The sequence below is a fragment of the Pseudorasbora parva genome, chromosome 11 (assembly GCF_024679245.1).
Source record: "Pseudorasbora parva isolate DD20220531a chromosome 11, ASM2467924v1, whole genome shotgun sequence".
In the NCBI taxonomy this organism is placed as follows: domain Eukaryota; kingdom Metazoa; phylum Chordata; class Actinopteri; order Cypriniformes; family Gobionidae; genus Pseudorasbora; species Pseudorasbora parva.
The window spans coordinates 12,959,907-12,987,154 of NC_090182.1; the positions used below are offsets into that span (position 1 = coordinate 12,959,907).

Sequence of the window (27,248 nt, forward strand, 5' to 3'; positions counted from 1 at the left end):
CCCGCTTTCGCGCCGTCTAGTCAAACGCGGGAAAAGAGCGCAGGTATCCATTCCATACGCGCGCGGAGTTTACACGCGTAAAGACGCCGTTTGAGAGAGCATTTCTTTCTCTCTTCTCTGCACATACTACCTACTCTGTCTTCAATATCACAGTGGAAATGGATAAAGTACCTGCTATGAACATCAGCGCCGGAAACAGTTCCGTGGATAGACGCTCATTTCTGGAGAGAAGTGGCTATCAGCACCTGGATCACGGACATCTTAAGGTTTTGATTCCAGTGGTGCTAGGAATCATATGCGTCCTGGGTTTCACAGGGAATGTAACTGCTATGGGAGTCCTGATCACCAACGCGCGTAAAGGTAAGCTGTCCTTGATCAACGCGCTCATCCTCAACCTCATGCTGGCTGATGGTCTGGTCTTGGCATTTGCTGTTCCCTTCAAAGCCACTGCTTATTCCCGAGCCAGCTGGACCCTGGGATTGTTTGTCTGTAAGACCTGTGACTGGTTCTTGCACTCCTGCATGGCAGCAAAGAGCTTCACCGTGGCCATCATGGCCAAAGCTTGCTACAGGTATGTCAGTAACCCGACCAAGCAAGTGGCCATCCGTTTGAAGACTATACTGGTAGTCCTCCTCTTCACCTGGCTCTTGGCGTGTGCGGTCCCAATTCCCCAGTGGCTTTTTTCCACCCTGCAAAGAGAAGGAACTGGAATGATTTGCGTTCAAGCAGTGCCTGTCGATGCCAATGATTTTATGTCTGTGTATGCGAAGGCGTATCCTCTTCTGGTCTACTGCACACCTTTGAGTTTTGCACTACTTTATTTCTGGAAGGCGTATGGACGATGCCAGCGCAGGTCCAGCAAGACCCAGAACCTGCGGACGCAGATCCGATCCCGCAAACTCACCCTGATGCTATTCAGCCTGACAGTGGCCATGGCCACCATGTGGCTCCCGCAATGGGTTTCCTGGGTTTGGATGCGGCATGCGCTTGAGACAGAAGGTGCCTTCCCTCCGGTCCTCTTCACTCTCTCCGCCCAGCTCCTCATGTTCTCCATCTCTCTAGTCAACCCTCTCATCGTTCTCGCCCTCTCAGAGGAATTCAGGGAGGGCTACATTGGCTTGTGGCGTAGGCTCACCCTCCGCAAGCAACCGGCAAAACACAAGCCAGGACCGCACAACCCGACCGCCCCAAAGTCACCCACCCCAAGACCTGAGAGATCAGCCCACCTCCCTCCACACCAGCCAGGGCAAACAGAAGAGCAAAAGCCTGAGAAGAAACCAGACCAGTGTGAAGGACAGCAGGAAAGCCCGACCAACAAGGATGGAATTGTACTGCCAGATGTAGAGCAGTTTTGGCAAGAGAGGGAAACTGGCTCCCAGTCACAGGAAAATGATCCTATACCCTGGGAGCACCAGGATCACAAATAAGGAAAACCGTAAGACAGTGTGAATCTACCCGCCTCTTTTTCATTTCATCAACATGAAAGAAAAACACACATACAACAGATCAGACCTCACCTGAACTCATAAATGATGAATTTGTTTGATTTTGTGTTTGTGTGTAACTCTTCTTAAAAATGGTATTGGTGTCATTTTTAGGAGTATATGTAAATGACTTTGTATTATTTGTATGGTATTATATTGTTAAAAAATATGTATTATATAATAAAATAGGTAGCAATATCACTAAAAAACTCAGTGTGTTGTGACGTCTTGTGCGCACAGGTCCAAGACAATAACAATGCTGAAAAGCTGTGCATAGCTCTCTCCTGCCTATAGTATTTATAAAAAATATATGTTGAAATCTTACTTTTGTTACCTTCATTTTGCCCCTTTTTGTTTATTGTGACAATATTCAAAAAATAAGATGGCAATTAAACGTCTGCAGAATTAATATGTATAAAAAGTATCTCGGAAATGCATTTGTGTAAAATAAATTGTAATATATTACCTAAGGAGTTGTGTTCTTTTTGTGGTCTGCTATAAGCTGTTCTACACATATTTTTGCAAACGCGCAAAATGTAAAATCCAGTCACAGAAATTAAAAAAATGGGTTGCTTTTATTCAACTTCAGCTGTACATAAAGCAAGTCCGAAAAACCATATCTTTTTAAGAAACATCTGAACAATTAAATTAAACCGTAAGACCAGTTGACATGGCCAACTGCCAGTGCTCATACGGTCAGTCATAACACATTGTAAACAAACTAATGAATACATATTACACATACATATTCATCATCTAGAAACATCTTTCATGTTAATCCAACAGTCAGTTAAAATGACATACACAGAGAGGCTTTCATAATTCGTGAATATCCCTGTGAGTGACTAAAGTCACCAAAAAATGTTCACAAAACTGGGAGGGTCTCCCAGTTTCAACAAATCACAGTTTCTAAACAGTTTGGAGCAAAAGGTGTGACGCGTGAACCTGAATTGATGTTTGTGATTTGAGATCGCAGCAGTGGCTGGAGGAAAAAAAAGGGCTGACAGGCACCAGGTGGCGATACCTCCGGTAGATGTTCAGGACAGTTACCCAAACACAAGACAGATTCTGTACAATCACCATTTACCATCTAATGCGGATTGAACCCCATAGACTGGACGGAAAAGGACAACACTGTGGCTTGATACGGAGATGACCTGGAAATTCATCAAAATATTTAAAATAAAAACTTCCAGTTGGTCCAAATACTTATTCTGTGTCTTACTCTTTATGGCATAAGCTAGAGGCAAATGAGTATATACCATTCACTTTCAAAGGTTTGACAAGAAAAACCTTTGGACTGGAGTGATTTATCTTTATGTTTCTGAGAGTCTATGATGTGAACGGTGGTAGTGTGGGCCCGAGGAATGGGGAAAAATATATGGGAGACGTGTGAGATATCATTTAGTGGAGCGTCGAGCAGGTTCAAAGGCAGTAGGAGGAGGAGGTGGTCCTCTGCGGTCCAGCTCCTCCACATATCCCATGAGGAGATTGTGCCTCTCTTCTGACATACAGTCCAGAACCAGGTACCTTTTATCCTTTTGCAAGATCTTCTCAATATCCGACAAGTGCTGCTCTGACTCCAGCATCAACTTGCGTGATCTGGAGACAAAAAAATACAAATTAAATTTCAAACCAAAGCTCAAATCGAGATTGGAGATTGTGCTATTACTTTTGTATCTATCTAGATTTTAGACTTATTGTTTAATCTGAAAGGTGGTAAAACTGGTGAAAAAAGTCCAATATCCAATAGGCAAAATCCTGAACCACTACCAGTATTTAAGATATGCAGAGGGTCTCTTTTGGCCTGGGCTAATAAACAAACACCAAGCAGGCACTAAGAAAACCCCAGATACTGCATAGCTCCCTGCAGTTCACATTTTCCAACATTATTTTGCCATTAATTGTAATAATCAATTCCAGTGAGATTTTTGTATGCAGAGGGAGTCTGACAACAGCTGTTTGATCCACACGGAGATCTAACCTCACCATCATCGAGTCCTTCTGTGATTACATGAAGAAACTGAAAAAACTGAGACAAAATCCAGAAGAACTGCGAATGCGATCTCCAAGACGCTTGAAGAAACCCTCCTGCAAAGCTACAGTACTGTGAACAGTTTAGACACTTGTAAGAATGCTGTAAAGTGAGAATGCTTTTAAAAAAATTATGTCAAATAGATTTTGTTTATCAATTAACTCCTAATAACTAAATCAAATCAGTGTTTGGTGTGCCCACCCTTTGCGTTTTAAACAGCTTTTATCCTGGTACACTTGCTCAGAGTTTTTCAGGGAGCCTTGCAGGAGGGTTTCTTCAAGCATCTTGGAGATGATGTCGCAGTTATTGTGGATTTTGTCTCAGTTTTTGATAGAATATACTAGAATATATACAAAAAATATATATTTAAAGCTCCTTACTTGTAAGTGATGAACTTGGTCTCTTTCAGGAGAGTTCTGAAGTCTGCTTTGGCTGTGATGTACTTGTCTTTGATGTAATCACCAAACTCCCTCTGTCGTTTCTATAGTGAAAAACAGGTAGCTAGACTTACTATAAAGACATAACTATACAGACCTTACTATAAAGAACCTTACTATGCAGACGTACTATACAGACGCAACTACTATAGACTTAATATACAAACCTAACAAATATATAGACAAAAAAACAACTTATAAAGACTTACTATATAGACTTGCTATAAAGACATAACTAGATAGACTCGGCGTGTATTCACACCGGTCTTGTTGGGTTTGATTTTATCAAACTCGAGTTAGTTTCTGCTCTTGGTGTGGATGTTTTGGGCAGGTGTGAACACAGCCATCACTGACGCGGACCAAACAACTGTAACCAAGACCCAGCTGAAGAGGTGGTCTTGGTCTGATTCCAAACGAACTCTGGTACAGAGCCCCTCTCTATGAATAAAACTTTATACCTCTTCAATCTTCTGCGCAGTGCCACTGTCAGCCCAGCATGCCATGGTAGGCACACATAAGTCAGTGTAATTATTCTAATGTTATTTTCGTAGCTTGTTACAAAATAAAAGGTCTCTCTCACCACAGAAAACAGAAGTTTCCTGTTCTGTCAGCCATTATACTGTGCTCGTGGCACACACTCTTCAATTGCACGTGCAAAAGCACAAAGCAGTGGTGTGCGCTGTATAATATCCACTTCATATATGAAGCGCACGAGTAACTACGAGCATGCAATGTTGCATTGTAAATAAGGAAGTCATGAAATTAAAATAAAGTACCAATATATCACGTAATTGGTACGATGCGTGTTAGCTGGAAAGGATTTGCATGCAGGTATGATGTTTATTCTATTCATCAGGAGCAGTTTTCATGTTTCATTAACAGTGCATGTTGGTATTGTGTATTCATCATGGTAACTTGTTTCCACAACCCCAAAATGCCACTATTTTCACTTTGTTATTTTGTATATTTTTAATTTAGTGGTGGCTCCTTTATATTATAAACAAAAACTAGTTTGGGATATTTAATAGCCGTATCTTACAGGCCTATTTATTAATCGATATTAGTCACATTCGTACAATGTATGTGCATGTTAAGTAAAGTGGGGCAGTACTTCGTATTTTCTTAGTAGCTGATAACACCTAACCAGTAAAAAAATTATAATTGCACAAAAGATCTCCATAATAAGCCTGTGTTTGCACTTCCTGCTTTTCCCTGCTTGAGAATTTATGTCCAATGAATGGATGAGCTTAGCACACATGTGGTTGTTTACACAAATTTTGGTTCTCTTGCAAAAAGGGCAGGGTGAAAGCGAGAAAAAAAAAAAAAAAAGAAAAGATAGAAAAAAAGGAAAAATCAACATTGTATTTGGCCCAGACCCAAGCATGTGAACTAATGGGCTATAAACATCCTATAAAGAGATAACTATAAAGACAACATTTTGCCTTACTCTGTCACTGCTTGAAAACTTGATGCATCTCGGATCTTCTTTAATAAGTTTCTTCACTTCCTTCCATGACGTCATCAAAGTGATCTGATGTAGAAGGAGGAATTTGAGTCAGTTGAGTAGACTGAATACAACAGCTTAACAGACAACAAACTGAGTTAGGCAAATAGGGATGGGTATCTAGAACTTGCTTCAAATTTCCCAGAACTTGTGATTTCATAAGAAACGCGCATTTCGATTCCGCTTATCGGGCCCCGTGAGTGCATTTTAAAGTGATTTTAAACCATTCATGCACAAAAGAATCAGATGCTGTATTCTGTGCTCTGCACACATCATAAACATGCAAACAGAAAAGGTGGCTTTATTGTAATTTTAAACCATTAGAGCAAAAAGACGACACACTGCACACACGTGTGCACAGAATGCCTTTTCAATATTGCACGATAATGAACTGAGTTCTCTTCCTTGTCTTTTTGCGTGGCACACGAATGGACAAATACACACAAAAATGTGTCAAAATATTCTCATTAACAGTCGATTACATCTTAAGACAGTTGAAAAGAAAAGAGAAAACTTGTAGTAGTACGGGATCCGTGCCGCTCTTAAAGGTGACAGGAGATTTTCCTGATGCCGTCTCTATGATAAAATTAATCAAACAACAAAAGATAAATGAGAAAAGTGACTGGCTGTTCTAGACAGAATAACATTTTTAACTAAACTTAACTAACTTACTTGTAATGTATATATTTGTATATACATATATGTATGACTTTCTTCTTTTTCTTTCGGCTGTTACCTTCAGGGGTCACCACAGCCATCATCTGCACTTGAATTTATTAATAACGTGCAGTGTTATTTTACATTTTATTTTTAGTTTTTTTTTCTGTACCTGAAAATGTTTATTTCAATCATATATTTGTTCAATTGTATTTATTTGTGCATTTGATAATTTTGAATATTTGTTGTTAAATTGTCTTTAATAATGCTTAAAATGTATATTAGTTAGGCTAGTTATTTTTGCTATGTATTAAACCCTAGGCAAAAGTTCATTGTGTAAGTTTTCTTAACTCTGTTATGAAATGTTTTACAATAAGACTTAGAATAAAATGTGAATAATATCTAACATTTTTTTTTTTTACCTTATTGGAATCGAGATTAAGAATCAATAAGCAGAATTAAAATTGTTAAATTTCAAACGATACCCAACCCTATAGACAAGTGACCCATGTCATTGTGTCAGGGCACTGTGTACCGAGGTCGTTTCATCCAGAAGTTGGCGAAAATGCTCCTTTTTCTTCTTTGCAAGGGCCTCGATGTGTTCGTTGAAGAGCCTCTCTTTCTCATCCCTCTCCAGCAATGAGGATGACTCCCAGCGGTGATCCTTCCTCAGGGTGCGGCGCGTCTCTGACCAGTTGGCATCAGGCGTCTTCACCTGTCACATTCAGTAAACATTTGTCAATGACAATTTTACAATATTAGATTAAACGACATTACTTAAAAATATACATTTGTCATGAATTGGAAAATGTGTACATTTGAATGGTTGTATAGTTATAACATGCTTATTACAATTGTATATGGGTATGAGATATTCAATCTGGCTATTACCATATCAGACAGGAGCGCTTTAAAATGCTGGACGGCCTCCTCCCTTTTGTGCTGCTCTCTCTCACGGTCAATCTCTTTGGTTTGCTCAGAGCGGAATCTCTGCACCATCCGCTCTCTTTCCCTCAGACTGGCCTCTATCCGGGCCTGTTTCTCTAGCTCTTTCTCTTTCTCAGAATTTGGATTCTGGAGGAGTATCAAAATCAAGAAGCAGGAAAAAAATCACCACGTAAGAAATAACATTCATCAACAGAAACAGGAAATGGTTATAAATGAAATGTTGTGAAGTGAACTTGAAGAGTACAGAGTTGTCAATACATGTTTGTCATTCCATGTTTCCTTCCATTCTGTAAAAGTACCTAAATTCCTATACGTTAATGCCTTTTTACCATCTAAAAAAAAAGGTTATGTTGGTACCAAAACATGGTGTAAATTGAAACGGCTTCTCTAACCTTGGCAAGACGTTCCACGTAGTTCTTAAAGAGTTCCTCTCGAGCTGCAGAGGTTTCCACAGCTTTGTAGCGAGGATCAGTCTCCATCTTTTCCTTTACTTTGCTCCAACGCAGCTGACCATCCACATGGTAATCTGACAGGAGCTCAAAAAAGTCTTGTTTGACCTTAAAAAAAACAATCGCAACAGAAATGTAGTAGGTAATAGACATGGCAAGTATGAATATGGCCTGTGTAGATCTAGTCTGGTAGGCAAAAGGACGCTGGTTCAAATCCCACATGGGACAACAACTTCTCCTTGTCAACTTCACCTACCACAACTGCACCCTGGGGCCCGTTCTTCGTACCTCGCTTAATACATCCTAGATGATTTGACAGATCCCAGATCTTTTAATCCTGATAAATGATCTCTGGCTAATTTGGTTCTTCAAACGAATTTGCGGATTGGATTAATATATCTGGATTAAATTATCACATTTTCATCACTTGTGAACTATACCTTTCCAGGGCCAGTGGTTAATGAGTCACTTACTGTCAATAGCAACTGCAGAAGCTTTAAAAATGTGACTGAAACGACACCTGATCGTTGTTAATACGGTTTAATAATGACGGAATTAAACGGGCATCCTCTGGTGAACCCCACCTGGTGAACACTCCCTCCTAACCTATGGCCCCCCTACACAGGCGACATTTCATTGGCATTAATGTTTGATGGCTGACCTTTAGCTGCCAAAGGCAATCAGCCCAGACTTTCTGCACTTAACCCTAGCCACAAAGACAGCATGTGTGTAGACCAAACACTAGGGCAGATTACAGCTCATGAACAACTAACAGACACTCACATTCTCTTAGCCTCAGCCTACAAGTGTATTCGTCTGTGAACATGCATGTGATTACATGACATTGAATGGGAAGATACCAGGAGATATTCAATGTGTAATGTAGGTTGTGCTGGTTTTTCATTGTCTACCTATTGAGCACTTGTTTCTATTGTATTAAATGTCAGATAAATAACAAGGGCCACTCCTAAATATTTAATAAGATTGACATCTCAACTTTCAGTAAAATAAGGCAATAGTAGTGTATTAACTTTAGTTCCTCACCTTCTCCCCACGGTTTTTTGAGTTCTCTTTCTCCTTCTTTCTGAAGGCTGTCATATATTCTGTGAAAATGGCTTCTCTGTCTTTCATCTTTTCAACAGCCTTAAAGCGTGAATCCCTGGCATGTTTGGCAGCAAACTCGCTGAACGTTGTTCTGTAAAGAGGAAAAAGTGGTCCATGTTATGTTATGCGTTTATCATTTGTACATTCATTGCAATGCAAAAAAAAGGATGAGTTCCCTTCTCTCTGAGTCTGGTTCCTCTGAAGATTTTCCTCTCCATTACCTAAAGTGTGACTTTTTGACTAGTCGATTAAACGATACAGCTGCTGCTAGTCGGCTTAGAAATACTGCTCATTTACTTTTTTGCAGATTTAATGTTTTGCTTTATATTTTTTTACAAAGGCTACATCATTAAATTAAAATGACTTAAGTGGAAATCTGTTTATAATAGGCTTTTAGGTAATAGGCTTTTAGGTAATTTAGTCATTAAATTATATTTAAATTACTTTTGTGGAAATCTGTTTATAATAGGCTTTTGGGTTTGGTCCTGCGCTGCCTATTGATTCATTGATTTGAATAAATGTGTCTATAATGGCTAATGTTGCTTAAGTGAGCACTCAATTTTGATATACAATGATCATAATGCAAGGCAAGCACATTGTATCTGACCTATTTTTAGCAGCATTCAGTATGATATTTGACTTTAGATTAAGTAGTGTATTTCAAATGGATGGCATATAGTCTGTTAGAGTAGTCGACTAGTCAGTTGCAAAATTTCAGTTTAATGAAGTAAGTCGTTGCACACGTTTCCTAACTAAACATTTTATAGTTTTTTTCTTTGCCACATTCGCCTCTGGCAAACTCACCGGGCCACATTTTCCTAAGTTTGACCGAGTTGCTCTAAAAATAACATCGAAAAGAGCTACATAAAATAAAAATGATTTAACATTGATGTTGTGGTAACTGAGCCCTTATCAGGTTAACATTGACTGCGTTTACATGCACGGTCTTAACCTGAGTATGCTAAATAAGTCAACATGATCATGTAAACACGTTATTCCGTTTTCCTTTATCCTAGTAAGGTTATAAGTGGTTTACTGTATACATAAACCATGACAACTAGATTTTTGCCCCATATGCTGATTTTGCCCAGCATGTAAACGCATGAACCTCCTTTCTGGTGCCTTATTGAAGTGCATGTGTGATGTGACAGGAACATTTAAAATGCTGCATCTGTAACTACATGAGCCATAAGTTTCCCGCTGACATGTTGCAATACTTGCTGTTATAAAGATTTCCATTTCAAATAAATGCTGTTCTTTTGAACATTATATTCATTAAGGAATATAATGCATTAGTTTCCAAAAAATTTTTTATGTAATATATATATTGTAGTGTGTGTGTGTGTATATGTTTCCTAAGCACCAAATTAACATGATTAGATAACTTTAAATTATAATAGTATTTTCAAATTATTGTTTTTACTGTATGAGCAAATAAATGCAGCCTTGTGGTGCATAAAATACTTCTTTCAAAAACATTTGAAAAATCTTACCGACCCAAAGTTTTGAATGGTAATGTACATAGATGTGTGATTAATTAATCACATTTATTAGTCAATATTTGTTGTGATTAACTAAATAATATATAATATTTTGGCAGACAAAAACATTAAATAGAGAAACAACTTGAATGCATGCCGTTCACACAGGACATGTTCTTGTATTCTGCCAATGCCATTAATATTTTGTCTGTGTAAGCATGCAGATAGATGCCCATTGCACATTTTTAAGATGCTACGCAAAGCCCAACATTTTAAAAGATATTACAGTTTAATAACCTAGTTCAAGGTGTTTATCAGAAATGAACCAACACAAAAGAGCACAACAATATTAACAACATTGACTTATCCTGATGGAGTACTGTTTACCTGACACCAAGTTTAGCTTCCTCCATCATTTTCCTGAAGTCGTCTTTGACCTGCATGATTTTGTTCTTTTTCTCTTTCCTCTCCTCCTCAGCACGTGTCTTCACATACTGATCAAACACCTGCAGAGGGGACAGTTGCATGAGATGAGTGGGCTAATGTATAATACGTTTTCACATTGTGGACATGGCAGCGGCTAAATACAGTACAGTGTATACCTGTTTCCTCTCTTTGGGATTGAGCAGCAGATAACGTGGATCAAATACAATCTTATGAAGCTCTTTATCCCAGGTAGAGAATGCAGAGACCTGATAAAAGATGAGAGAAGTGTTGAGAGATGAAGAAAAAGAGTCACAGAGCCATTTCAACCCCCCTCCTCTTAATTAGGGCCATTATAACGAGAAGAGAGCATTCAGTAGGTGAGCCCCTCTGAGTGTGTCCCCCTCCTGCAGCGCTGGAGTCAGGGTGTGTGAGCCCACTGCTTTTCATCCTCAATCCCACCATCCCTAATGAATGACACGAACCTGACAGGTGGTCCTTAGCTTCCTTCTCTCAGCCTCCAACCCTTTCTTTTCCCACCATGCTAATTGGCGCAATGAGAGAGGTGTAATTAGATGATGGGGGTGAACGGGTTGCAGCTCGTCTACTGGAGTGATGACTATGTCGCTGTACCGCACCTCTCAGACACATGGGGGTCCGAGGATGAGAAAAGGGGGAAGGGGTCTTACCTTGATGATGAGACCCTTTGACTGCAAATATGCCTTTTATCTTTGGCATAGGACAGTGATGTAAAGGGCAGATAGCTCTCTACTACAGACTTGAAGGGATCTCCATCACATAAACGACATATGCGTTTATCCATATTTCATAGTTGAAACATCAAATCTGTTGCCAAGAGGGGGGAGATGTGAGACTCCACTGATCAGTGCTTCTCTGATCACTAGAAAATGTCAGGTAAGTATTTTAATGAGGACCGAAGCTTAAAACAAATGATGGGTTTAACCTTTCAGACCAGAAAATAAATATATAATCTACACTGCATGAATCCTCCCAGACAAATCTGTCCACCATTATGTTATGAAATATATCAGGCATAAAACAGTTTGTGTTGATTTGTAAGTATATCATTATACACTGGATTTAAAAGTGGGTTTAGAAAAATCCCTAACTAGAATATTTAAGGAGTTCTGAATGATTTCTGATGATTCATTGAGTACTTATGAAAAAAGGCATTCTCTCTCAAAAGCTTGAGGTTAGTAAGATTTCTTTTTATGTTTTTAAAATAAGTCACTTATGCTCACTAAGGCTGCATTTATATAAAAAACCACACACACTATATAACAGAATATTGAAAATTTGAATAATATAGTACAATTATACATACTAATAAATAATAATAATACAATATTATTCAAATTAGTCTTCAGTGTCACATAATCCTTCAGACATCATTCTAATATGCTGATTTGGTGCTTAAGAAACATTCCCTATTAATGCTGAAAAATGTTAAGCTGCTTCATATCGTAGGTGGAAGATTTTTTTTTAATAAAATTAAAAAATTAAAAAACAGCACTCATTTAATAACTTCTGTAGCATAAATGTCTTTACTATGACTTTTGCTCAATGTAATGCGTCTTAAGAATCAATTTCTTTAAAAAAGAAAATCTTACTGACCACAAACCTTTGAATGGGAGTGTAGGCTCATATACTGATACTTGATGTGCTTGTGTAATTAAAATTAGGGCTGTGCAATATATCGAAATTGCAAATGTACATATCGCAATATGCATATCGCAATGGCATGCTATATCCGAATGATTTTAATAGGCTACTTCAACACTGTGAAAAGTGTATGTTTTAGGTTGACACATATAGCAGAGAATAGACTGGGCACACAATTATTACTTATGGGACTTGCTTGACATTATAAAGAAAAACAATAACTTGCAGTCTCGCGCTGTCTGACACACACACCGAAATGTGAACGATTTGTGACATAAATGTTTGCTAAAACACTGCTGGTGACTTTTAGAAGTTGTAGCGAACGATGCTTTCTTTTCCCAGAAAGAATGTGAAACAAATGGTCTCTATACATTTTTAAATATTTTGTTTAATATAATTTAAATACATTTTACACACTAATAGCAATATTGTATCGCATTATTTAACAAGATATTGCATATCGCATATTTCTTCAATATCGCACAGCCCTAATTAAAATGTATGTATATATTTGTCTTACCCCTCGCTCAAGCAGCATGTCTTTAAACTGGCTCATCCGCGCTTCCTGGGGTACAACGGCTCTCTCGCGCGCTGCCTTCAGCTCAGCCTCCATGGCTGCCTCCTTTTCTGAGTCAACCTCCTTCTTTTCCTCTATCCTAATAAACAAAACAACTAATCAGCCAGAAGACCATATCTGACCGTTAACGGACATATTTGATAAGATCTCAAAACCAAACATAATAATCTCATAATAGCTCAGAATAATCTTCTGTCTTTATTGTTAGAGACAAGACAAGACCCGAACATTTTTTAGAGAATGATGGAATTTTGGCATTTGACCATTTTGATGTGAAAAAAAAAACATTCAAATGAGAATATTTTACTTTGATTTCATTTGTATTTGACTTGGTGTGCATTGCCTTTAAAGGGTTACTTCAGCGATTAGCATATGGCTTTGTATCAGTAGAAACCCTGGAGAATATTCAAATTATTGTGCTTTCCCCCCTCATATCTCCCTGAGATAAGAGATTTATGCATTTTATTTCTGGAAAAATTCCTCCTATGATGCAAAATGACGATTTTTGCATCATAGGAGGAATGTTTGCCCAGAGGCTAAAGACTACAGCCAGCAGAGGGAGCTATTTCCGCATGTTTTGAATCCAGCATTGGGGGATGGGAGATAACACTCAGCTTGCAGGGAGAGCTCAGCTCAGCTACAGGCACTCATTTAAACGGAGCTATGGTGAGCAATGTAAGTCTTTTAACTTCTCAAATTCATTTCTATTAAAGTTAAGCTTCAAAGGCATGAACTGAAACGCGCCAGACTGAACTCGCGTTGTGAATGTATGCCGCGAGTGTAGTCGCGATTACCTCAGCTCTCATCACTCGTGCAGTTAGTGCTCAGTGCTGTGAGACTCGCGCGGTGACTCATTATATTGAACAGACACGTTCAGATTTAATTGTAGTGTCTTCTCTAACTCAGTCACTGTAATGAAGTTGGTGGCGTTGGGAATGGCCTCACAGGGCAGCGAAGCATTCTGGGAATTGTAGTCTTTCATCCCCATGGGACAAAAATACATTTTCTGTCTTTTCTCAGTCTAGAAGACACCAAATTCAAAAATAATTTCACATTTCTACTACATTGATGACCCAGTTTAAATACAGATTCATCTTCCCAGCGCTGAAGTACCCCTTTAAATGCTGGGAGGTATTTTTGAAATACCTCCCAGCTGGGCTGAAAATAGGTAGTATTTTTAAATGAAAGTATTTTTTATGCAATTTCCTCTAACGACATCATGTGGAACCTTAAACCTTAAAGTCAACATAAGTCAAAACCAATCCGTTCACTTTCTTTATACAAGTTCCTGGTCTCACTGTCCATGATTTTATCAAGCAGAGAAAATGTAGAGAAAAACAACTCACTTTCGTTTCTTGGCCTTACTGGGTTCATCGTCAGGTATGTCTTCTGCAACAGCAAACTCCTGTTCCTCTTTAGCCAAAACTGTCACAGGAAACACACAATCATGCAACAGAAGGTTTGTACAGCTATTAAAGGGTTAGTTCCCCCAAAAATGAAAATTATGTCATTAATGACTCACCCTAATGTCGTTCCACACTCGTAAGACCTCCGCTCATCTTCAGAACACAGGTTAAGATATTTTATATTTTAGTCCGACAGCGTATCTAAGTGTATGCAGTAGGGATGTCAACGATTAATCGATGATCGATTAATTGTCAATAAGACATTTGATCGATAAGACTTATCGATCATCGATTAAGCAGGGTCATGCGTGTGCGTGAGGAAACGGGAGGAAAAATGATGCGAGCGCGCCCGAGTTCTATTTGGAACCATTTTACTGCTGGAGTTACTCCTTCATCATGACTGCAAGCTTGCATGTGCATTCGCAGCCTTTTGTTTTGTGCAAATGTAAGTTGTAATATTGTGTTTATTTTGTGCTGGCCAATCTTTAGCTGATTTATCTAATAATTATGCATTTGGTTAATAATTAACGTTAGAGGTGAGCGGTAGTAAAAGCGTGGCGGTGATCAGCTTCAGCGTGCAGCTCCAACAGCACTAATAATGACTGATTGGGACTGTCATATTACACAACATTAATGAGAACACTATTGTAATAAAACATTGTGATTGTTAATTATTTGGGTTTATTTGCCATGTGTTTCATTGCGTTGATCCAGGAGAAGCGCATGCACAACATGAGTCACGCATTCTGACTCGCGCATGTAACTTAGTTCAAGTTCACTTGTGCATTCGCATCAGATTGTGCTGAAGTAATTTGTAATATTACATTTATTTTGTGACGTTATATATATGATCAATCATATAGGATGCGTTTCTTTCAGCGAAATAAAGTTCAGTCAGTGATGGCTACCGGTTTTCATTCAGTGCTTTGGCTTTAGCGCATACAGAGCAATGCATAATAACGATGATTGGGACAGTCATATTATATAACAGAAATGAGAACACTATTTTAATAAATGGTTGTAAAGTCATTGGGTTTAGGTGCCGTGTTCAGAGCCTTGTTCCTAGAGCACGTGAACACCACGCGTCTCCCATTCTGAATATGAATATCAGCAACTCAATTCAAGTACACTTGTCCATTCGCATCATTTTGTGAAGATATATAATTTGTAATATTTTGTTAACTTTATATAAATCTGATTAATCTCATATAGGAAGCTTTTTGTTGAGGTAAATAACGTGCTAGCAAAGTTTCAGTGTACCTTACCGGTGTTGATCAAGCGCATCAGCTTCAGCTCGCGCAGTTCAAACAGCAACGAACGACTAATAATAACTTTGATTGGGACTGTCACATTACATAACATTAATGAAAACAATATTTTAATAAATCGTTTTGAATTAACTGGGTTTAGGTGACGTTTCAGCACGTTGCTCTTGCAAGTGCGTCCACAAATTCTGAATAACAGATCTGAGGCGGCGTTCGTGTTACATGTTGTATTCGGTTATTAAATTAGTAATTTAATTAAATTATAAATAACATCGACTAATTTTACAATCCCATAGCTCTTTGTTTAGATAAAAAAAATCCTTCTCATTCATTTGGTGAAGAACATGGCGTTTTGAGCAGCATTGCACATAGGCCTACTGTCATGCTGTCGGCTATAAGCCAGTGCTGGCATATTTCAGTATTATGGTTAACGATTAATCGATTAATTGATCGTTAATTTAAACGACGATCGATCATGGGAATTTGTGAAAATTGACATCCCTAGTATGCAGACTATGCACACTATACTGTCCATGTCCAGAAAGGTCATAAAAACCCAATCAAGGTAGTCCATATGTGACATCAGTTAGTTAATTTAGAATCTCATGAAGCTTTGAAAATACATTTTGGCCGAAAAATAACTAAAACTATGACTTTATTCAGCATTGTCTTCTTTTCCACGTTTGTTTTCAAACCTCAAATAAAGATTCAAACGGTAATGAATCAGCGGATTGATTTATGATTCGGATCGCGTGTCAAACTGCTGAAATCACGTGACATTGGCGATCCGAATAATGAATCGATGCGCTAATTCATAACCGTTTGAATATTTATTTGAGGTTTCAAAACAAACATGGAAGAGAAGACAATGCTGAATAAAGTCGTAGTTTTTGTTATTTTTGGACCAAAATGTATTTTCGATGCTTCAAGAGATGGACTTCTTGAGAGAGGATGACATTGGTGTCAATGAAGGCCTGTCTGAGCCATCGGATTTCAACAAAAATATCTTCATTTGTGTTCTGAAACTGAACGAAGGTCTTACTGGTGTCGAAAGACATTAGGGTAAGTAATTAATGACAATTTGCATTTTTTTGTGAACTAACCCTTTAACAAGTTGTTGAATGAGTAAGACATGGATAGAGAACGCTACATTCTCACAGCTGACATACACAGGATTTTCCCCCACTTTAGAGTGCAGTTGTGCACCATATACATCAATTTAGAAAATTCTTACTGGTGCAAAATATTAAATATCAAATTTGTTCTTATTTACTTATTTTGTCAATTACTTGATGCTGGAAATTTGGTGCATTGCATATGGTCTAGATGTTTGCTAATAAATGCATGAATCATCCGTCATTTCTATGATAAAAATGCAAATACCTGACACGTGCATTTCTGTGGCGATGACTTTTACCTATTTTGTGGCTGTTGTCCAGGCCTCTTTTGTGCGGAGGTTCCTGAATCGCTTTATCTACATCAACCCGTCCCACCAGCTCCTCCGGTCGCTCCCACATGGACAGACGTGTGGTGGGGTTATAAAAGAACACCCGCTCGTCGCCCGTCCACACCACACACCTGACACAAAACAATAAGCATTGGGTACAGGTCAATCTAATACAAAGAGTAAACATTCAAGAGCTCTATATAGAGCTATATAATTTCCCATTTAACTGTTTGTGAACTAATTTTCAAGGTGATTTACAAATAATTGTTGTTGGATCAAGCAAATCTGTTTTGAGTTAAAAAAAACAAACTACCATGGCGTGCCAGGAATGGGTGTGGTTGCAACAGGCTTTGCTTTTTTTGCTGCCTTCTGTTCCTCTGTCATCTCTTCGTCTTTCAGCTCCTAGGAGTAATACACAGATTAGGGGTGGGCGATATAGCCTCGAAAATATATCACGTTATTTCAAGAATATTTGCGATAACGATATTTATGACGATATAGAAAAAAACATATGGAACAAAGTTTTATTGGTTATTGCACCTGGTAGGCCGCAGCATTTATTAGTGCAAACAAAATTAACGGCATTGTTCCTTTTCCAATGAGCTAATGTCATTGATAAGAGAATATTTAATTCAAAGTGTAAATCTATATATATATAAAACATTTAGTTTAGCAATAAAGTAATTTATGCCATGGTCTGTCTGAATATTCAATTCTGATTGGGAAGGTGTACAATAGCAGAGGTTAGTCCAAGTTAGCTAAAATACCGTTCTGTATCAATGAGCTGTTATCACTATGAAGCACACGCACACATGCACACGCACACGTCACTCGCATACAGAGATAGCGCTGCAGATTCAGGAGCACGGAAACTAGATACCAACGCCGCCCCGTGACTTTTAGAAACAAAATAGCAAAGCTACTGGATCACTACATTATATTTCTCAGCAATGATGGGGTTACTCGCTATTTTAAAGTAATACAATTTTCATTGTTAAGAGAAACGCTAAACAGACGCAGTCACGCATGTACGAATCTCTCTCAAATTCAAATAAATGCTATAATCCATTCATTCAAATAAACGTATTACTTTATACACTACTTACTTTATATCTGTGTCTAATTTGAAGCGTGCACAATGCTAGTTCTAACTAGCCGTAACTGACGAAAATAACCGTCAATGTTACCTTTCCGATCAAATATTGCGCGGCAAAAATCAACAACAGCTTTAAGCTGACAATGCAACCAAGTAGTTCCCCTTTAGGTACTAAATCATCATCATTGGAGGCTAACATGCTGCTCTTTTCTCTCAGACAGGTGTTATTGTGCACGCTAGGGAAAGTAAATGCGCCATACGTCGTCGCGTCGCCATATCATTGATATCGCAATATGACACTTTTTTTCTCATGTAAAAATGTATACCGGTATTATAGCGGACGATATGATATGGCACACCCCTAGATATTATCAGAAACATATTGTTTACACAAAACAAATTGTGCATGTTGTATGTTACCAACCTCTTTCTGCTCTTTTGGTGGGTGGATTTTTGGGCTTCCATCTTCCATATCCATGATTTCAGCATCAATCATGTCAACAGCTGCATCCTTCTGCATCTTCTCACTCTCTTTTTCTGTTAGGGAAAAATAGAGACGAGCATTTATAAAATCTCATAAAAGACAGCCTTCTGGAATGAATTTAAGAAAACAGACTATAACTAACACGTTAGAATTATATTTTTCAGCACGGATCTTCAACCCTATATTTAATAGATGCTTCAAGTGCTAGCAAAAACAATTCTTTAAACGAAAGTTTTGCAAAAGAAAATGTCACTGGTATTTAATATTTTAGTATTATTTTGTTTTTAAACATCATGTTTTTGGATGTTCATTTACAAAAACTCTGTAAACAAAACTCAAAAAAAAAATATATATTTTTTTTTTATTCCCATCTGGCAGAGATTGGATATTGTGGCACACACACAGATTTAGTTCAACGGAACACAGATATTCACATAAAAATCAGATTTTACCACTTCCTTTAAGAGCCATTTCCAAAGTGTGTTTTAAATCAGATACATATCCAATATGTGGACTTCAAATAAATGTAATCTTACCCTGCTTTATTTCACTCCATTTTCACTATTTCACACAGCCAAAAACGCCTGTTATTTTTATCCATTCAGTCAAATTTTCCACTGCAAACATGACATGACAGCTTTAACTTTTCCATGCTGGCAAGTGATAAAGGTATAAGTGGAATAATTGCATATGGGTCCAAAAAAAATCTTTTTTAAATTAATTAAATAATTCTAGTTTGGGCAAAGATTAATGTAAACGTCAATATTAGATTCAAGTTGTGTCTTAAGTCGATGTAAAAAGAAACGGACAAATTTTTTTTTATATGAACAAACAGGTCTGTTAAAACTTGCAGTGTCAATGCACCTTTTGTCCCAGTCTCTAACCTGTCTCTTTTAGCTCTTCTGGTTTGTCCCAGGTAGTCTCCTGTGTGTGTTTATTGTAGTAATAGGACTTTCCCTCTGGAGTTTTAAACTCTGTCCATTCGGACGTGCTCAGAGCTCCAGGCAGTCCTGAGGGCCCGGCCATCGCCATTTGAGGGGGCATCATGGGTACTAAAGGTGGTGCCATGCCATGGATCATACCTTGATATAACATACACAAAATCAGATTCAGTTCAAAACGTGTAGCTCTCCACTTAATCAGAATGACTGTATGAGCTGTATTAACATGGCAAAAAGTAAGATTATTTAGCTATTATACAATCTGTGTTGGATGATTTAATAAGACAAAATATAACAAATTTAAACATTAAATTAAATGAGAATAAGGCATGCACAGACAATACCACCACAATATCACATTAAAATCATTAAAGAAAAAAGGGAGACAAGGTAGGAACACATTTAAAACCAATCAAAACACTGCGTTATCTGAATTTCTATAGCAGTTTATTATCCATGTTACTGCCTACAACTCAACTGTAGCTGTTAAGTTTTCAAAGGGACAAAAACTGATCTACTTAACCTATGTAATGTTAAATCAAACATTTCATAAAAGTGTCACGATGCTGTTTAAAGAATGTCTCATTTGTAAGAAACAGAGGGGCCTCTAATTTGAAATAATTACATTGAAAGAAAGCATAGAGATGCACAACAGTTACTAACATGCCATAACGGGGAAGGAATTACCGTTTTTGGTAGGAGAGATAGTCTTTACATAGGGACAGCTGACTATCTGCATCATTGCTACACCTGAAAGAGCGTATAAGCAAGCACAGAGTGTTGGAAAAAAAACACAAACATACGTCATCTACTGCTTTCAGGTGTCAGGAGACTAAATGCTAGATTACGTATGATGAAAACACTACAATATAATCTTAAATTGCTAACTGATCTATATTCATCAACAATTTAGGTCTATGTTGTTTGGCAACACGTTCACATTAAAATGGCAAATTACTGCCATCTATAGAACAATGAACATTACTTCTGCAACACTACGACATTAATGCAGTAATTAAGACTGCATTTATTGCTTATTATTATATATTTAATACAATAGAGCTTGCTTTGTAGAATCGTCATACGATTTTTAACAGATATTAGTTAACTCATCCAATAAGCAGACAGGAAAAACATGGACATCTTTTGGAATCTACAGGTTCCTGTCAAACTACAGACATGCTCTGGATAGTAAGAAAAAGACAGAAAGACAGGGAACAGATGAGAGAAAGGCAGTTGCATTCAGGGCATACTAAAGCTGAAGATTTCTTAAAGGGAAGCTCAACCTAAAATGAAAATAAAGTCATCCCTTACTCATCTCGCTGTTTTTCTAATGCTGTATGCTCTACTTTTATGGATCACAAAAGAAGAATATTTTTTTTAAACATCCCGCTCACGTTCGTCCTTATGGCAGTGAACAGAGACCGGCTGTCTTTTTTTTTTTTAAAGACACAAAAGTATCACAGAATGATCCCATGTGACAAGTGTTGTATATCCCAAGTGTTTTACTCAGTCGTGATCTCTTACAACTTTTTTTTGGGTGAGACTTTAATTGTTGCGCAGCCGTGCAGAGAAAACCAACATCCCAAGTAAAGAATTTTGATTACATTTTTGGTATTTTTCACCAAAACCTCTTGCATATCCCCAAAACACTTATGCATGTGTCACATGGGATCATTCTCTAATAAAAAGCTTGATGCTGGTTGCTATTCACATTATATATGGATCAGTGTGAGCGGGACTTTTTTTTTTATTCCCCTTTTGTGGTCCATAAAAGAAAGGGCATACTGCATTAGAACAATACCAAAGTGAGTAAAGGATGACTAAGAGGCCGGTTACACAACACCGTTTTCAACTAAAAAAACGTATGCGTTTTTGGCCGTTCATTTACATGAGAGCAATTTTCCGGGCATGAAAATGCAAACTTCTGAAAACAGGTTTCAAAAACGATACCGTAATTTTTTGTGAGAAGTACTTCTTTACAAAGTGATATCACTAACTACAGGCCTGGCAGCAGAATACACTGTTTTTAATTATTGTCACGGATCCGTGTGAATGGGGATCGTTTTGACAATGACGTCGTCTGTATGGGGGAAAAAAAGCAAAGGAAATACTTTTCTGCTAGTAAATCGTTGTCGTGTAAACGTACCCTTTATTTTAATTTTAGGGGGAAGTATTTCTTTACCAGGGTATGATTGATTCAAAAAAGTTCAATGGTCAGACCTACCGGGCAGTGGAATCGGCATGGCGGGCAGGGGCACTCTGAAGGGTGGCACCATGACAGGAGGAAACCCTGCCATTGGAGCAGCGGGCTGTGGCACACTATGGGACAATGCCACTGACAGAGGTGGTGGTCCTGCAGTCATGGCGACCGTAACCGTTGGTGGATTGACAGCTGCCATTGGGGATGTCATGGCACTGTGGGTTGTGGTTACAACTGACTGCATCTCCACTACGTCAGGAGCTACATTTCAAACAATAGGGTACAGAATAACACTTTTGATAAAAATATATAAATAAATAAAAAACAATTGCTGAGCTAAATAAATAATTTTTCATCAATACACAACAGAGATCAGTGAAACAAAATCAATTACCAGAATGCTGTTTCTGAACAGATAATAGCAAAGATTATAAGTATTAATAATTAACCCAAAGTACACTTAATGGGTATGCTAACCCTAACCAGTCACAATGCACAATATTCAATCAACAAGCAACATCACAGCCAATCAGATTAGCTTATCAAAAGTAGTAAATAATCAAGCTCATAAATATTACACTATGAATATAAATATTAACACCATTCAAAATACGAAATGGGAGATAACTGAAACAATCTTTGTCATAGAAAACATTTGTTTGTTCATATTTTGCACGTATGAACATTCTTGTTTCCTTTAATTTATTGTCAAGATGTGAGCGAATCATCCATTGTTGTCGCTTTCAATATGCTATAAAGTTCATGCAAAATGATATTTCAACTCACATTTAATTCTTTAAACATTAAATAAAGCACATAATCAGTATCAGATATTATCATTGTCATACTCTGTATGTTGTTTTTCCTGCCGCTAGCTGACAGAAACTGCATCTAAAACAGAACCCCATCGCTCGTATCACTGTCATGGCTGGTGAAAACTCAGATTAACATGTAAAGGAGGTGGATTGAGCTGCTATTGGGGTTGCCATTGCACTGGGGGTTACAAATGACAGCATGTCAAGAGATTAAACATGTTAATGTACAATTGGGTTGAAAAATAACGCCAAATAAGATCATCTAAAATCAGTAGTGTTAAATCAAAAAACAGGCAATTATTTTATTTTTTTAAGCTGCATTTGAATTGGTATTTATTTATTTCAGTTTAACTTATCCTACGAACCACCCCCCCACCAAACCAAACTAAAACTGTCAGTAGGAGGCGGTACTCTGTTCGATTAGTTCAAACGAAAGGAATGAAGTGAAAACGGTTCTCTTTAAGAAAGGGCTATTCAATCATTGGTTCACCTGATTGATTGGCTAATTCAGAAATGAAACACTGCTGTGTGTTGCTCCAAGACTCACAGCAGTTTGCTCTGGCTGTAATAGGTTATATTTTCATTGGCAAATTTGAGCAAAAACAGACAATATTGTGTCTAAAAAAAGTTACTTCTTATTTATTGACCTGTTGAATAAAATCTGTATCACATTTCAGGGCTCCAGACTGAGACTAAAACGGTCACCAGGGTATATGCAGGAATCCTGAAGTTAATTTCAATACCTTTTTAAGACTTTTTAAAGACCTTCTCAAAATATTTTAAGACCTCATCGCACTTCAAGTTCTAATCGGCAACAAACCTTTAATAGACAGTTGTAGTCAAATGTAGACTTAAAATCTCTATCGTAGGACAATTTTGTATTGTTTATATTGCATATCTGTTTTACAACGTATGGAGGGCGACACATTACCTAACTGTGCATTACGCAAAATACATGCCGTCACCCGTAGACAGCGCTGGCCGGGGATGGAAATTAACTTTTTTCAAAATCTACCACTCAATGTTTTTACCAGCCACTTTTTATGTTTTTAACAAATTAATACTACAAGCTCTACAATACTTAAGCAGTTTTTTAAATCTCAAGTCTCAATGAAATACTGACATTTTCACGATGATTTGTGGTCTTTTATGGCTTCCAGTTTTATGGTTTTTAGTCCCATGAATGAAACTATTCGTTTTGGCATCTTTGAAGCGTGTTTACAACATACCGAGCAGAACATTGTCAGTAGGGATTGGGAAGCACCGAAATCAAAATTATTGGCTGAAACAAAAAAAGAAGAAACCAAAGCCGAAACGAAAAATAAAATTCAAACTAGAATGTTTAACTCAACCTCATTTATGTGTACATTAAATAATAATGTACAGGCCTACTGGACTGCAGAAAGTACAGAAATTGAATAAAGTAATCAAATGTAAAATAACTGCATATTTAACTGTTTAAATGAAAGATTAATCCTTATTAAACTTACAAAAGCTATTCAATCAAGAGCATTGTTTAATGTCAAACTAAATATAAGGACATTACTCAGGCAGCAGTAAAGGCTACTGCGCCTTTAAGACCTGAGGCAGGGATATGCTCGTCTTTCTCGACTGTGCATACTATACAGTTCACTTAAGGCATATTCAGACTATGTCTGCTAGGATACTCATCAAGATGGACATGTTGACATACTTCTTGTGTGAGTTTGTCCGTTTAAGCGCAAGACTTGAAAGAGAACTCAATATTTGCGAGTGATGACGGAGAAAACGACTGGTTATATGCGCACATACGGTAGCACTTGCATGCATTGAACAAAGTTTACAAAGAGGTGAAACAGCTCGCTAGGTGAAGCGAGTTTACCCGCCACAACTCTAAATCAGCCGCATTTGGCTGGTAGCGGTACTAATGTCCATCCCTGCCGCGCGTGCTCCGAGCCGATCTCAGACTGAGCACCCTGTTGTTTTTTAATACTTATGGGGAGAAAAGAAATATATTCATAAATACTTTTTGGAGTCAAACTCTTTTGACAAAGCTTGAACAAAATACTTTCAAAATTTAAGACTTTATAAAGCCGTGATAATACGTTTTAATACTTTATAAGGGTCTTAATTTACCCAAAATTTATTTATCACCTTTTAAGACTTTTCAAGACCCCGCGGATACCCTGGGTCACATTTGCGACCAAAAATATTAATTTGCAAGTGACATTTTTGCTAATATTGCCACTGGTGACCATATAAATTTATATGTTAGTAATTAGTTACATTTCTATAGCGCTTTTCAGGGTACTCAAAGCGCTTTTATATATATATAAGGGGGGAATCTCCTCAGCAACCACCAATGTGCAGAATCCACTTGGATGATGCGACGGCAGCCAAATTGCGCCAGAACATCCACCACACACCAGCTCAATGGTGGAGAGGAGACTGAGTGATGAAGCAAATCAGGATGGGGCCAATGGGCAAATTTGGCCAGAATGCGGGGGTTAGTAAGTAAGTACTTTTACTGGTTTAGATTAGACAAGAGTTGTGGGTATTGGTTAATGCCCTCACAAAAGCATTTGTCAACACGAGTATATATTGTTGTTGCCTTCCTGTCGTAAAAACCAAAGTATACTTTGGGCTCTAGAAGTTTACTGGAATGACATTTACTTGATACAGGTGTTGGGAGGAGAGGTGAGGCTGCTGTGATGCTTGGAGACGAGGTGGAGCTCATGGATGTGGAGAGGCTCTGGGAGGTGTGTGTGACCGTAGTGCTGTTGGCTGCAACTTGGATGCTGACCGATGGACCGGGCCCAGTAGAACCTCCGCTGGCTGCTGCCGCTGCCGCCGCCACTGCCGCTGCCTGGCTCAGCATCATTGGACCCAGATCAGCTTGCTGGATCACCTTCACACCTTCAGGCTTCGTCCAGGATGACTCCCTTGTACGTGCATTATAATAATATACCTGAATAGAGAATTAAAAGCAAACATATAAAGACTTTAGATCAAACTGTGTGCACTGTAAAGAAAGTAATAAATTATTTATATATATTATATTCTAAACGCAGTGAAGAGACTAACAATCCAACAGAGCACTGCGCTTGCGATTTATCAGGGAAATTACAAGGCATCATGAACTCCAAAAATCCATTATGCAATATCCAATTGATTATGAATTCAATTCTTATGCAAAATACAATTATTGATATGTTTTCATTTAAGACTGGAGTAATGATGCTGAAAATTCAGCTTTGACATCAAAGGAATAAATGACATTTTGAAACACATTAAAAAAGAAAAATGTTATTTGCTTCTTTCAAAACCTTTAAATCTTGCCAACCCCAGACATATGAACGGTAGTGTTTAGGAAATAACTATAATCCAAATCTAATATTGTCAGAAAAAATATTTCCTCTAAAACAAATCCTCACAATTCAAGACTTTTGAAACAAGAAAAAACAACTCTCAATTTGAAGTGAATATAAAACAAGGCAGCCTGCCTTTGGAAATCAACAATGTCTTTTAGTACATTAAGAATGAGAAGCTATACCTTTCCTTCTGGACTCTTATTCTCCACCCAGATCTCTTCTGTAGAGGGCAGGGAAGGAGGAGCAGGAGTAGGAGAGGCTGTAGGCGGTATTCCTGGAGGGAAAATCAAGCCTGGTGGAGGAGGCATGGATCCTCCGGGCGGAGGCATAAACGGGGGTCTCTTAAAGTGAAAGTCATATATGTCAGCAAAACCTTCCAGTAACCAGCCTTCTCTTTCCATTCCAATTAACACAAACTTATGGAATTACATAATAAACGGCATCTGATATACTATTAATCGTACCTGTAAAGGTGGGGCACCCATGGGAGGGGGCACACTGGGGTCAAAAGGGATCCGTCCAAAGGGCGGTCGGGCAGCGGGTGGAGGACCCCTCATCATAGCGAAGGGAGGCACAGGGGTGCTCAGTAAAGGCTGCCTGCGGGTGGAGGTGCTGGCAGGAGGAGGTGCAGTGGCAGGGAAACGCAGTGCTGGCTGCTGAGCCATGCTGATGGAACAAAAATAAAACTTCAACAAATTATATCTGTACAGTACACAACGGCTAACTGCAGACACACATGCATGCACTGAAAAGCAAAACAACAGTTTAACTCATTCTTACGAACCACACCCCCCACCAAACCTTTACGAGCTGACATAATAGAACTCATATGATGCATTTGTGTCTTAAGCCACATTATATAGCTTTAAGTACAATAAAATAATAATGAAAAAACGATATAAGAGCATTCAGTCATGTGTTGTTACGCTGCTTTCATTGTCCACGAACCAACAGGCCAAACGAGGGTTTAAACAGATTGAAATTAGCCAACCGAGAAACACCACCCATTTGGCTATTAAGGAAAAAACAAGACTATATATAACTGGTCGTTTGCGTTACCCAGTGTATGAAATATAATGCAAAATCCGCACCTGTTAGCGGCCAGGCCAATGCCTTCTGCCTCTGTGTGCTCCGCCATAACGGAATAGTAGTACAACAAAAGTCCCCTTGACGCATTTCCGTTGGAGTCTCGTGTAAGGCCGCCAAATGTTTTTCAAACTCCACTGAGTCATGGAAACTGACACCTTTACATTTCACATAATTTTGAATTACCAATATATCTAAAACTGGTTGTAAATATATATATATATATATATATATATATATATATATATATATATATATATATATATATATATATATATATATATATATATATATATATATATATATATATATATATATATATATTCCACAAACTAGTTTCATCAGGACAGCTTTGCTGAGAGACGAGGGAGAA

The 27,248-nt window shown here is 38.0% G+C and overlaps 2 protein-coding genes across 3 annotated transcripts; one reads left to right on the forward strand and one right to left on the reverse strand.

The window, feature by feature from the left end:
- gpr151 (G protein-coupled receptor 151) lies at window positions 1–1,954 on the forward strand. Its single transcript, XM_067456478.1, has one exon. The coding sequence runs from the start codon at window positions 159–161 to the stop codon at window positions 1,425–1,427; it is 1,269 nt and encodes a 422-aa protein (XP_067312579.1). The 5' UTR covers window positions 1–158; the 3' UTR covers window positions 1,428–1,954.
- Window positions 1,955–2,040: 86 nt separating this feature from the next.
- tcerg1a (transcription elongation regulator 1a (CA150)) lies at window positions 2,041–26,986 on the reverse strand. 2 transcript variants are annotated; one of them, XM_067457122.1, is made up of 21 exons: window positions 26,881–26,986; window positions 26,254–26,455; window positions 25,972–26,130; window positions 25,092–25,386; window positions 21,649–21,885; window positions 20,109–20,171; window positions 19,365–19,562; window positions 18,421–18,533; window positions 17,214–17,302; window positions 16,871–17,031; window positions 14,129–14,207; window positions 12,726–12,861; window positions 10,702–10,791; window positions 10,487–10,605; window positions 8,559–8,709; window positions 7,458–7,622; window positions 7,009–7,191; window positions 6,653–6,832; window positions 5,404–5,487; window positions 3,900–4,000; window positions 2,041–3,086 (listed from the first exon to the last, which is right to left on the reverse strand). In XM_067457122.1, exons 1-21 carry the CDS (start codon window positions 26,925–26,927, stop codon window positions 2,885–2,887), a joined length of 3,054 nt encoding a protein of 1,017 aa, XP_067313223.1. In that variant the 5' UTR covers window positions 26,928–26,986; the 3' UTR covers window positions 2,041–2,884. The 2 variants fall into 2 exon arrangements, with proteins under 2 accessions (XP_067313223.1, XP_067313225.1); XM_067457124.1 differs by lacking the exon at window positions 20,109–20,171.
- Window positions 26,987–27,248: the final 262 nt, after the last annotated feature.